This window comes from Pleurodeles waltl, chromosome 7, assembly GCF_031143425.1.
Source record: "Pleurodeles waltl isolate 20211129_DDA chromosome 7, aPleWal1.hap1.20221129, whole genome shotgun sequence".
Taxonomy (NCBI): Eukaryota; Metazoa; Chordata; class Amphibia; order Caudata; family Salamandridae; genus Pleurodeles; species Pleurodeles waltl.
In genome coordinates this window covers 576,403,586-576,417,795 of record NC_090446.1, presented here as the reverse complement: position 1 = coordinate 576,417,795, position 14,210 = coordinate 576,403,586, and the positions used below count along the sequence as shown (strand labels likewise).

General features: G+C 43.5%; 1 protein-coding gene across 1 annotated transcript in view; it reads right to left on the bottom strand.

Moving 5' to 3' along the window:
• The window catches only part of ITGAL (integrin subunit alpha L), a 448,305-nt gene that overhangs the window by 55,248 nt on the left and 378,847 nt on the right, over positions 1-14,210 (bottom strand). The window contains exon 21 of the mRNA XM_069244383.1: positions 7,572-7,676. Coding sequence (XP_069100484.1) covers positions 7,572-7,676 — 105 coding nt within the window. The remainder of the gene's footprint in view (positions 1-7,571; positions 7,677-14,210) is intronic.

The following is a 14,210-nucleotide window of genomic DNA, read 5'->3' as shown; positions in this document are numbered from 1 at the left end:
TTTCATCTGTTGGCTCAGCCAGCAGAGTGTACAGGGAAGGGCGGGGCTGGTTAACAGGAGGTGGGAGCAGGGAGGTGTGCACTAAGTGCGCATGTGTGTTTGGCCAACCGTCTCAGGCCAGCCAAACACACATGCGCACTTAGGATTCTCCAGCCTAGCTGTGTGCACAGCTGGGCAGGAGAAACAGCACAGACCCCAGGCTTGTGTCTGAGCGGCAGTAGCTGCCGCTCATTCCAATCTTGACATTGCTTACATGATATGTTTAGCATGTAAGCAGCGCCGGGATTGCTGGGGAGCCTGTGCTGGTCAAGAGGAGCTAGGCAGCAGGAGACAGCAGTGGGAGACTGGCGGCACAAGGTGTTTTCTTTTTGTTATTTTTTTTAATGCTGTTTCCCCCGTCATCCCTCTCCCCTTGACATATACAACAGTGGCCGCTGATAATTTACTATAAAATTGTAAGTTACTACAAAAGTACAGTTTGTGAATACCAAAAAGTAGTAAAAGTACTCAAAAGTGTAAATTACTACAAAAGTGCAGTTTGTGAACAGCACTTAGGGCCAGATGTACTAAAAATCTGGATTGCGACTTGCAAATTGCGAATCAGACCGACTCGCAATTTGCGAGTCGCAATCCAGAATGTAGGATAGTGTCCCTGACACCATCTGCGACTCGCAAGGGGGTCACAAAGGTGGGTCGCAATTTGCCACCCCCTTGCGAGTGGCGGCACTCACAGGGATGGTGGCTGCTGGAGACAGCAGACCACCATGTCTGTGACTGCTTTTCAATAAAGCAGGTTTTTTGTTGTTGTAATGCAGCCCGTTTTCCTTAAAGGAAAACGAGATGCATTACAAAACGAAAAAATGAAGCGTTTTCGTTTCATTTTTTCAGAGCAGGCAGTGGTCCATAGTGTTTTTGATGCCATTCACCCTTTTGCGAATGGGTTACCACCAGTGTGACACAGGTGGTAACTGCGATTCGCGGTCACAAAACAATACAGCATTGTGCTGCGACTCGCAATGAGGAAGGGGAACACCCCTTCCTAATTGCGACTTGCAGTCCCGTTTGGTGAGTCGGTAACTAGGTTACTGACTTGCAAAATGGGGATTGGGCATCGCGATTTGCTTTTTGCACGTCGCAAATGACGTGCAAAAAGTTTGGAACATCTGGCCCTTAGTACTAAAAGCCTACTATAAAGTGTAATTTGTGAATCATGCCCAAAATATATAAACATCTTCAAGAAAAAACATGGTGACAGTAAAGCCCAAGAAAGAACACGGTTAACCATCTATACTTGGTGCATCACATGGCATCATACCAGCCTGGATCCCATCATAGTATAAGGAGGCCTGACTAAGACAGCACTTCCTCTTCTTTGCTGCTGTAACAGAAGATAAGTGGCTCTTTGTTTTCCTAATTTATCTCAGACCATGTTTAAACCAGATTGTGGTTCTTTCAATCAAAGCTCTCTCTTATGGTCGTTTTAATTAATCTAATTTGTGGATCTTATCTTGGCTATAATAGTTTTTACTGAGGGTTTCCTCTCACACACATGTAGGGTGACCACCCGTCCGTAAATTCCACGACTGCCCGTAATTTCGCCCTGCCGTCCGTTGTCCGTGATGAAAGGCTTAACGGACGGCATTTGTCCGTAATTTTAGACTTTCACCTAAAAGACAACGGAGGCAGGGCGAAATTACAGGCAGATGAGTTTCCCCAGCTGGATTGAAAGGCAGGGGGTCTCCTGTGCTCTGAAGGAGTGAGGGGCAGACAGATAAGAAAGAGACCTTCTTGCCAGGGGGTCTCCTTCCCTAAAGAAATGCAAATGTGGGCAACTGGTGAATCTGCAAATGTAAAGGGGCATGAAACCTGCATTGGCTATAATCAAAGGAGTCACTTGAAGCTTTCTGATGACAAAGATATTTTCTTTTAGAGAGGTACTGTAGTGGTGTTCCAAGGTGCGCTGTGGCATGTGTGGTTTTAATGGACTGTTAAAAAAAAAATTCAGTACTAGGTATAATCTGTATATTATTCAAATCTGTATTTTAGAAGGACTTTTTTTTATTTAACCAAAATGTATTCGCGCATTTTGTAGCAGCCAATAGTATGATGTAATTGTATTTATTTATATAGCGCTTACTACCCCTAACGGGGTGTCAAATTCATGTTTATAATAAGGACTTACACATTCACAGTTCTTTCAGGGACCTAGGTACCTCATAGTACTAACAAGCATTGACAAAGCCAATAGGTCTCGTCTAACCAAGAGTTATTGGCTTTGCCAATGCCTTTTAGCCATGTTATACACCAGAGTGGCTGCTGTTCAGCATGGCTAAAGTTAGTGGCATAGTGGTATGGAGTGGAGTAGAGTGCATAGGAGCAGTGGCGTAGAGCCCAGTGGTGCAGAGTACAGTGAGGTGGGTACAGTGCAGTTGTTTAGAGTGCATTGGAGTAGAGTGCAGTGGTTTAGAGTGCAGTGGCATGGAGTGGCGTTGGGCAGAGTAGAGTGGCATAGAGTGGCAGAAAGTGCAGTAGTGTAGAGTGGTGCAGTAGCATTGAGTGCAGAGTAGGCTAGCATGGCATAGAGTTCAGTGGCATAGAGGAATGTATGTCGCAACAACGCATGCTGGAACCACGCATGCCTAAACAACGCAGTCGGAACAATGACCGCGTTGTTACCACTAATGCCTTTACAACTAATGCCTTAACAACGATTTTTCGTTGTAAAGGCATTCCTGGTAAAGGCATTAGTGAACGGCATGCATGGTTCCTGCATGCAACCCTCCTACCCCCCACCCCTAAACATTACCCCGACCCCCCGACCCCCACCCCTGAAACCTAAAACCACCCCAACCCCCTACCGCCGCCCCTTAAACCTAAAACCACCCCACAGTACAGTGAAGTGAACAACCCTTTGAATCACTTGCCATGGACCTCCCATTTGATCTCAGTTTCATCCTCCTCTTTTATTATCTTTGATTGGTAGTCTGGGCTCCCATTTCTGAGATAAATGTAGAGTCCCAGACAAACACTCTAGTGCTGTGAGACTGCAGGCAAGTTGTGGGTACCTCACATCCTGACATTAGGTGTGTGACTGTCGCTCACACCATCTGCCCTGCCTCATAATTTTTTTTTTTAAGTTGAAAGTCCACATGCAGTTGGGGTTCAATTTGTTTAAACTAGCATAAGGTTAGGTACCTTAATGTTTCCCAAACTGTTTGCCAGGGGTTTTAAAATGTACAGAAACATAATCAAAAGGTTGCTATTACTTTCTCTTCAAGAAAGATTGGGTAAATTTGGGTAGGGGCGATGGCCTTGACACAGCGCTGAAGGGCATTAATTTACTACTAAACAAGTACGTACTGTGAGGCCTGAATGTAGAATACCAAGAGGCAATCACAAAAAGACCACAGTGAATAAATAGTGCTATGTTAAAAAAGAGTAAATAAATGCACTGACAACATAGTGAGGCATGGCCTCTCTTGGGTGTGTCTGTAAAACTGATGTTTGATCTTGAATTTTTGTCCTGAATTTTGACCCTTTGTCCTGAATTTTTTACAGTCCTGTCCAGAATTTGCCTCAATGCCAGTTGGTCACCCTACACACATGGTGAGCAGCGCGTGAGCCTGAGTTGATTTCGTTTCCCTTCAGCCGTGTGCGTTTTCCTGACAGGTGCGCAAGAGCGTTTAATTTCACTCTTAAATCGTTGGGCGGATTCGCCTGAGGGGATTCCATGACCTGCAGGCATCAGGGATTTCCTTTAGAGGTGCGAGGGTGTGTGTTTTCTTTTTTGTTTCTGTCCACTCAGGGGGCAGCGCTCGCGGTTCCTGTCTATATTTGTGTTTTGATCCCGGCGCATTCTGTTGTAAGGCGCACGCTCAGCTGTTCTTCATTTGGCCAGGGTTTTCACTCAAACGCTTTCTCTCCGATAAGTAGCGTGCTGCTGACAGAATTATCGTAACATTTCTATCTCCTGATAAGTAGTTGTGTTCTTTGTTTAGGATAATAATGACTTATAGCCTTTAGGGGCAGTGGGAACATCCTTCCAGGCAAGTACTCTCAGAGAGAAGGCAGGAATGATGAGTTTTATTGGGGATCCTTTTTTGCACAGACAAGCTGTGTGGTGTTTACTCCTTACAAGGATGGCCTCTTAAACCACTCTGGCCACAGAGATTTCTCAGAGGCTTATTCAGTTGTGGGGTTGCTTTTATGATTGGGTGATGCATTCACAGTAAGCAGAGAGGAAAGGGCAATCCTATATGCCTTGGGCCAGACATATTATCCCAGTGTGATAGTTCATCCTAAATCTGGAAAGAATCCCCTCTCTGAAAATTTCATGTTTGCCAGCTAGATTGATTAGGTGCCCCATGGAGAAAGCAAAAAGAGGTAAGCTCAGATTGGAATGCCCTAGGCCTATCCTTCCTAATAAGTTGGCCTCTACTCCTGATATTGATTCTACATTGGTGCTATTTTTGTCCAAAAACCGGAAAGGGCCTTAAAAATGGGATCAATAAAGCCTTGAGAGTCTGTCAGGACAAACCACTTGATTTGGTGAACCTCTTGACCCAGATCATAGAGATGGGAGCTGCGGCATTCAAGAGCTACCAGATCTTCTTGTTTTGAGGTGTTGGATTCAGAGACCGATTTGTGTTCTAGGGTATGTGAATTCAGCTTTGTCTACACAATGCAGAAAAGCTTTGCTGATGGATATTGACCCCAAACTGGCAGAAATGACTGATAATGAGCTGGAAGAGGCTGTAGATGATAAAAGAAATGACTAATTATGTACAAACTTTTACTTCAATGGACAAAGCCCGCCAAAATCTGAACACAGTGTTTTTTTGGTAGAGCCTACAGAGTTAGGGCTTGTTCTACCAGCTTCCAATACAAGCAGAGCTCACGTTTTAAGCTGACCTTTCATACTCTGAGAGGAAGCATTGGATCTTGAGGTATTGATAAGGAAGGGATTGCCCCTTTCTACTTTGAGAGAGCAGTTCAGTAGCGTGGAAGACATCAAAGAGCCAGAGGACGCTCCCACCAGACCAATAGAAAGTCGGCAAAACTTATATCTTTTTTCCAGGAAAAGTGGGTGGCAGACACCCTCTTTCTATTTTGGTGGCAATTAATAACTCTAGCCTTTGAGGTTTTACAGATGGTTCAGGATAAAGTTCTATTCCTAACCGGTGCAGTTGGTGTATCCGCAACTAACGGTGTTTTCCAAAGCAGAGATGGTCCTTATCTCATCGATCTTATAAAAAAGGGTGTGATAGAAACAGTTTTAAAATAAAAACAGGGTTTTCTGAGCAGTCAGTCCTTAGTGAGGATCGGAGACGAGGGCTTCTGTCCTGTCATTGACCTGAAGTTGTTGGCTGATTTAATTTATTACAGGTACTTCAAACTTGATGAGGTTCCACTCCTTAAAAATCATAAAAATGCAAGCAGACTTGCAGGTCTAGCAACTTCATGAATCTACTCGACCCTACTGTGATGCTCTTGACCCATAAACTGGTCTCAAATTGTGTGATCCCAAGCAAATATTTTATTTTACTGAGCAGTTATTTTCTTCATTACACATAAGAGCGCACCTTCAAATGTGTGAGTTCAACATGTCTGCTGCATAAACAACTGTTTTCTTTGTTTTAATAGACTAAACTTTTGCTCCATGTATAATACAAATTTAGATCACATATACAGTACACATTACCCCTGACTTGCCTCTTAGATCACTAACAGCATAGTCACCAGGCCAGGGGCAGGAATGTTTGTCAGTTCATGTTTGAAACTTCTCACCTTTAATAAATATATTACTAAAGCATGACGTGGAAGGGCACTGTTATTTACAAATGCAACAAGATTCCCCACTGAAATGCAGTTTTACTGATAAAACTATGTGGCATGCAAACAATAATGTTTGGAAATCAGGTTTCAACAAATATTTATCATTTTCAGAGTTTCCTGTGCATCAAACTGATAGACGCCTGCTCTATTTAGAGTTGGGCGGACTATCACGTTTCTACAGCAGTACCCCCACTGGCCCACGAGCGCACACCAGAACATGGAGGACTTAAGGCCGTCTTTATAAGTATGTTAGACTGTCTGCCCTATTCAAGGCAGATGTTCTGATGGTTTTTTTTTTTATTATTTGGGACCACCAGGAAAAGCCCGGAGAACCCAAATATAATTTTTTTTGCCTTTTACTGGGAGAAAACTCCCAGGTTGTCAGGATCATTAGTTTTTTTGTTTTACAACAACAAACTCCCACTTTAGGAGTTTGTTTTTGTAAAACAAAAAAGCTTGCTGAGTGGCCACATGAAACATCGCAGCCACTCAGCAAACTTTCAGTACCTTCAGAGTAGTCACCATGGTGGCAGCTCCTCTGAAGGCATGAAGATCTTTGGTAGGCTGGGAGAGATCTCCAAAAGACATCTCTAAATATTGCAGGCTGTAGTCTACAAGAGAAGCAGAGTACATTCCTCTATTGCCCTGGCCGAACAAAGTATAGTCGACCAGGACCTTACTTAAAATTTTGTGGGCTGTACCTTGTTTTGCCAAGAGAGTGGAGGGATTTATTCCACTGCTCTAATGGACTCTATCCTCCCATATTCAGGGATAGATTTCCACCAGCCTACCAGAGATCTCAGTATCATCAGAGAAGCCGATGCCACCACAGTTTCTTGAATACACTCAAGACTTGCTGTGTGGGTGTCATGTTCAATGCATCCACATAGCAAAAGTTTCTGTTTTTACAAGCAGAAGTCCCCAAACAGGAGTTTGTTTTGTAAAAACAAAAAACAAATGCCACTGTTAATCTGGGAACTTTGTCCCAGCGTGCATTGATCATTTTTATGTTCTCCTGTCTGTGACAGGAAACATGTTAGAAAGTCTGCCTTAAAAAGGATGAACAGTCTGAAGTACTTAGGGGTGGATTATGGGTTTGGCGGAAGGAAAACTCCATCTGCCAAACTCCTGATAGGGTGGCCACCGCCTATGCAGTGACCTCCCCATCGGAGCTAATATGGGTTTCTTGTTATGACGGCGGGTGGAAACCTAAGTTCCCGCCCGCTGGCCTAGCAGGAAACAGGCTACAGCATTGTCTCTGGCTGGTATTCAAGCCGGCGGCAATGCTGATGCCTGCAGGGTGCACCAGCACCCTCGTAATAATATTGTGATGATGCTGGCTAGGGGGGCCCCTGCACCTGTTCTCCCCCAGCCTTTTCATGACAGTGCTACCGCCATAAAACCGCTGGCGGAGAACGAGGTTGTAATCTTGCAGCGCTGCCCTGGCAAATTAGGACCTCTGCCACTGCTAGACCACCGGAATCCAAGATCCTGGTAGAGATGGCGGTTCTGTAATGTGGCAGTCAGACCAGTGCATTGGGGCAGTCCAGACTGCCACTGTGAGTGTGGCGGTCTATGGACCGCCACCCTCATAATGAGCCCTTTAGACTGGTGGCCTGATGCCTATTTGGATAACCTCATGCACTAACCTGGTTGTATGCCACTGTACGTGCACTAGTTCTACCTGATCCCCCAGTGCCTGATGAGTGACCCCCTTTCCCCCACCATTGGCTCACCTGGGTGTCCCTCTTAAAGATGGGGTGTGCGATGTTGCAGCTCAGATTGCGAGATGTGGCCTGTGTAGTATCCTGCTCCGGTAGCACAGCACAGTCCACCATTGTCTTTGAGGTGCAGCAAGGAGGCAAAACAAAAGACAGGTAAAGATAATTAACATACAAGGCATAAGGCAGATTTTTTCAGGTTTTAAAAAATATTTCTTCTGAAAACTGGAAAGTAACTCCTGCTTTATTTGTCTTTCAGTTGCTTCACCTATTTTGCTCCACAAAAGCTGTCTGGCTGAATGCTTGCCCTCTACAAATGGCACTATAATAATAATCTTATCTAATCAGTTGTAACTTTCAGTCAAATGTATGAGATATCCAAGTCAGTGTTCTGTACTAGAGAGAGTACCTAGAAGTTTTAGCCTAAGAGTAGTAGATGCCGTCCACTCTGCATGGTCCACCCCACCATTCCGCCTCCCCTCAATTATTTTTTCTTCACTTGTGGATGAAAGCATATTAAGCTAGGTTGGAGGGAAAGGTAATATAAATGGCTCATATGACTGAATGGGTAAAAGAACTAAGAATTTAGGAGCAACCACAGAGTTACTCTTACACATTCTTGGGTCTCATCCCCTTCAGAATTGCAGACCGTAGCGGAATTGCAGACTGCAATGGATAAGGTGGATACATGACATGCAGTCAAATACATTGGCTAACACAAAGCACTCCCATGTTGGCTTAGTATTGGAAATTTCTACGAACACATAGCAGATATGGAAAAAAGCGGCACCAGTCCATGCAAACTTATAAGCAGATAATGAGTGAAAGACGGGTGATATCTTTAAATGTGAACCAATTAGAATGTTTGGGATAGTTCAAGAACGCTGGAGCAAAACGCCATAGGAATATTGAGAGATTAATCTCCCTTGCTGCTTATTAAACAATACTACCTCTGAGAAACCAAATAGTAAGACACAATTATACTATTTTCTCACTAGGTGTGAGTGACTTTAATCGCCACATTCTCTGGCACTGTAAATATTGAGGTAATTGCCTGTCACCATTTGGAAGTTACAGTGGGGCTCTTGGAGGAGAAGAATTATAAGCAAGTGGATTTTTAAATAACACCCAAAGCCTGTAGTGAGGCCTTGAAACATATTAATAATTTTCCTTATATTGGTGAACCAGATGCAATATAAACACTAAAGGGGCCAGATTGAAGAATGTAGAAGAAATCTTGCATGTAACAACATGGAAAGAGTTTAGGATTTAAGGTGAATTATAGAAACAGACAAATTCTCCTTTAGAAGCGTAAGGTAATCATTCAGTCCCACCTGCAGCTATCATTGAGTAGTCTTTTGAAAATATAGTACAATAAAAAGATCTTGGTGAATTTAGTAACATAAAGCAAATGAAGTGTTAATCGTGTACATGCCAACACACTGGATTCAGACGGGAGACTCTAGTTTTTTAAAGCCAAGGCTTTATCTTAGCTGTCGCCGACCTAAGATTGCCTTCCCTTCAATAAAAGTCAATGGGGAAAATACATTTCCCCTGATTTAATTTTTAAGATTTCCCCCCTTCCTTGTAAATGTTGCATGCTGGTAATCACCAAAAACTTTCTTATTAGACAAACTCACTATAATGCTATCTGTATTTTACCCCCAGTTCCATCTTGACCACTGACTCCATTTTATGTTTAGCTTAGCTTCAAACACCGTCATATTGGTGGGGAAGGTATTTTTCTGCGCACAACTTTTACAACATGTTTTTCACTCCTCTTGCTCTTTCTCACCAAATCAGGGACATAACATGGAGGAGTGAGGGAGAGATAAGGACGTACCAGAGAATGTTTATGGTACGGCAGGGAACAGTTCAGTCTTGGGAGCGCACCTTGGGATGTGGCCCAAGGTTCCAGTCAGCAAAAGGATCACCTTTCGACTTCTCACCCACGCACACAAAGCCCTCCACAACAAGGGACCGGAATACCTCAACCGACGCCTCAGCTTCTACGTCCCCACCCGCCTCCTCCGTTCCTCTGGTCTCGCACTCGCTGCCGTCCCTCGCATCCGCCGCTCCACGGCGGGTGGGAGATCTTTCTCCTTCCTGGCGGCCAAGACCTGGAACTCCCTCCCCACCAGCCTCAGGACCACCCAGGACCACTCCGCTTTCCGGAGACTCCTAAAAACTTGGCTATTCGAGCAACAGTAACCCCCCCTTTCCCCTAGCGCCTTGAGACCCGCACGGGTGAGTAGCGCGCTTTATAAATGTTAATGATTTGATTTGATTTGATTTGGCCAATCTCTAAACGTGCTCTTTCAACAATGACCTGGTACAGCCAGCATTTGAACAACAACTTACTGTATGGTAGGGGAAATTTCTAGAATTCTCCTCTCCAGGTTGTTTAAAGTATATAAGAGGGAGGCTTGATGACAGGGGTTAGACAGAACTCATTTCCGGGTGGGGTCGCATTGCTCGGATCCCATTGTGGGTAGTTCTCTCTTTTCGCGGTTGATTGGGTTCACGACTTGAAGCTGGCATAGAGATGATGTCTATGTCAAGCCCCATCGTGATGCATGCTTAATTCGTATTTTTCATTTTGCATTGTGCATGAATATATAATCACTATATATAGATATATTATCCATGGTTGAAGCAGTGTATTTTCTTTGTTTGTTTCTATGATCATGATTATTCTACTGCTGTGATTATTTTCAGAAGTGCACTTGTGTTGCTGCATTTGACCTAAACACTCACATTATGCTTTCCCTGTACGAACATTGAGAAATGCCTTAATTAATTCATTATTCAGACTAAGAGTGCTGCATCCTTGGCATTCCTCTCATTTTGTCTCCTCTCAGTCTGAAGTACAGCAAAACACTCATCCAGGACCAGTCAGGGGCATGAACTGAATCCATGTAGATGTGTGTGTTTCAAAACTGTTGCTGGTATAAATGTATATATTTTGAACATATACATTCTTTTCTGAAGTGCACCCATATTTTTGCATACATGCAAGTACAACTGCCCTCCTGAAATATTACAAAGCTAAGTCACTTCTGAAATGAAAAAGATCCTGTCTACCAGGACACAGCCACTTTCAAGTAATCTAGTTACCCTTGCTACACACAAAAACTATTTTGTGTACAAGAATTAGGCAGGGGTTTATGAAAACAGGTATTACATTTTGGAGAAATATGTAATCTCACTGGTGAAAAACTAAGAAGCTAAATGTATTTTGAGGGTGAAACGCATTGTTCATTGTAATTTTAGTAAACGGGTCCTCTCACCTGTGTTCCCATATTTAGAGTGAGAGTTTAATATTGTGCTCCATTAACGAGAAATTGTCTACATGCAGAGAAGAATCATTTTCAATGACGTGGCAGGCTTTTAAAAAAAGTAAATCCTTAAGGGTTACTAAGATACATGTTGTAGGATGTTCCCCTTGTTTTTCCTATATGTGTTAATTTGTCTTTTATGTTTCCGATGAAAAATAAAGATGACTTATGAGGAAGAATTTATTTGAGTGTATTAGAGTTTTTCTTTTCATTCTGTAAATACTTTTAACCATTGAGGACTAATTTATGTGGAGCTTATTCTGTTGGTATAATGTTTAATATGGTATTTATATGACTCATGTGCGTCATCTTAATAAAACGTGTTTACAAAATGAATAAACTGGCAGCGTGGTGATGAAAGTGAAAAGAAGGTAGTAAGGCATGCCAACGACCAGTTCAATGATGAAAAAGTGTTCTAATTGACCTTTAAAAAATGAGTAAGAATTAAGCAGTTAGGCATTTCATGTCATTACGTATAATTTTGTCAAAGCGTGGGCAAGCAGGTGGGGCCCACATGCTGGGCTGCTAACGTTTGTGTGAGGTGGCCCCTCCTCTGACGTAGATGGTCGACGCTCTGGTGTGTGGCGAGAGATAGCGCATCCTGTGTACTGTAGAGTGCTTTTGATGCAGTTCTTGCTTTTGACTCAGGCTGTGTTGGGCCAGGATCGGCGCAAAAGATAGCAGGAGAGAAGGCCTGCAGTATGAGAGAGGTTTGAGGTGTCAAGGCTAACAATGGCGATACTGCAAGCATAGCAGGCAGCAGGTCGGCAGGCGGCTTGTGGGCTCGTGGGCTGAAGGGCTATCCCCAGTCGGTGGGGAGTTGGGGCGGGGTAGAGGCCCTGCTGTAGGCCTGAGGCAGTGAGGAAACTTACTGTGAAATCCCATATGAACCTATCTGCCCAGAAGGGAAAGAGGGGGCAGGGAAAGCACGCTCAGCCGTATCCAGCAAGGCAACAGAGAAAGAGTCATTAAGAGACAGTAGTGGCATGTCAAGTTTTTCGATGTATATCTCTGGGACAAACATGTAGGCAGTGCAGTTGTTTCAGGCCCATTCAACTATTGCCGCAGGGCCCGCTTCACAAGTAGTTCAGCCAGAGGTGGATCAAGCAGGACTATATAATAAAGAGTCTCAGCTAAGCTGTGGAAGTGTGATGGTTGATGGTAGACCAAGTCCTGGTTCCTCCTGCAAGGCAAGGCTCCATGGCAAGCACTAAAGAATACCTTTTATTTTAGAGGATAACTACTGGTTTGGGGAATAAGGGGAAATGCTGAGGAGTTCAGAGTGGTGTTGAGACAGTGGACCTGAAAGTGACCTTGAACGGTAAAGTAGAGGAAGAATGCTGGACCTGGGTCTTTCACCGCAGGTTTCGCTTCACCTCCATACTCAGCAGATTTGGGGATAGATCAGTGGCAGTCGGTGGTTGGTGCTGATGATTTAGGATGTAATACACTGCCTTCTGAAGAGCTGCAACCAGAAGTCCAGGACAGCGTCAGCAATGTTTGAGACACCATAAAGATGCACTTATCAACACAAACTGAGTCAACTGCATCAATGAAATAGAGGTGGTGATGACCTTGTCTGAAATTAGAGGCTAACTGCAACATCAAGACCAAGAAATTGAACAATTACAGCAAAGATTGTCTAGAATTGAGCAGAAATTCATGATATTTGAGCAGTTGACAAAAAGGCTGCAGGAAGCAGAGCAGAGAATTTCGGGCTTAGAGGAAATAATGAGCTCTTTCAATGGGCAAGTTTGGGGGGAGCACAAGTGGGTGTGCTATCTAGAGAACAAAGTTGAAGAAATGGAAAATCACTCAAGGCGCTCTAACCTTCAGTTCATTGGAATTTCTGAAGTAAGTGAGTCACAGGGTTTGGGACAGAGTGTAACTTAGCTAATTGACTTTCCTATTAGACAACATGTTTTGTTGGATGCACCTGTGGATTTGACAATTATGAGGTTGCATAGAGTCCCAGCAGTCAAATCAACGAATTTGAAGTTTCCTCTGCCTATTTTAGTGAATTTTTCAGATTATAGGATCAAAGAGCAGATCCTGAAAGTGGCGATCAAAAATAATAATTTCCATTAATAGACAGTACCCATATGAGAGTATTTTAGGACCTTGCGGCATCTACAGCTTGACGCAGAAGGAGGTTTATGGGTCTTGTCAAAGAACTCAAGCTATTACGGGTAGAAGCTTCATTGTTTCAGCAGTCAAAAACTCAAAGTACTTGCTGAGAGTCGACTTCATGTATCTCAAGCAGTTAGAAGAAGCCCAAGCCTTTCTTGCAAAAATGACATGATCTTGAATGGTCTGGGTTTGAAGATAATAACAAGGGAATCATAGAAATATTTGTGTGAAAATGTGTTTGCAGATGATTGTAAAGCTAAGAGGGCCCTTGGCAATGATGGGTTGTAGGAATGTTTTTGATTCAGAAACTGTCCTCGTTTAGTTAGTGTATTTATCATAAGGGTGGTCTCAACACAAAGGCTGGGTGCAGTGGCAGGGCACACTTTCAGGAGTGGGAGCCTTGGGTGCAGGGACAGTGGTGTACCCCGGGTACCAAGGGTAGGGGAGGGATTGGGTACGGTGGTGAGGGGTGTTTCTTGCAATTCATAATGGCAGGGTTAGAACCAAGTGCGACCAGTGGCAAGGGGTCCCAGTTTATGATGTGCAAGTTGATAATCGATAATACCAGCGAGGCAATAAGAGGATAGCGTCACATAGTTTATATTTGTTTGAAATGCAATATGCAAAGATTTTGTCATGTAAGGTGAATGGGTTGGAGAATAAGCGAAAAACGGATGCTTTGCTGAAATGGCTTCTGTCTTATAAGCCAGATGTTATAAATCTTCAGTAGACCCATCTGAAAAGCAATACCCTGAAAAGGTGTTTCCTAGGGAGATTTTTGCGTATGCTTTTTCTTCAGCAGGGCCCGCGGTTAGGGGCATAGCAATATTATTCCCTGATTCCCCAGCATGCAAAGTAAAAGAGGTTCATAGGGACAAGCAGAGGATAAGGATTTGGGTGGAAGTAATAATTCAGGGGGTGAGGGTGAATTATGTGAACTATTACGGCCTGTGTCTGATGATACGCAGTCTCTGGTACAAATTCATGATTTAGCTCTGGATGTGGAGGGTTTAATAATAACTCAGCATCAGATTTTATGGTCTGGAAAGCATTTAAGTCCACCCTTAGGGACAAATTATAGCCTACAAAGCTATTTTTCATGGTGGAAGTAATAGGTGGAAACAAAACCTTTCTACAAAAGGTTTATGAGGAGAGTCAGCAAATCGAAAAATACTTGCCTTGGCCA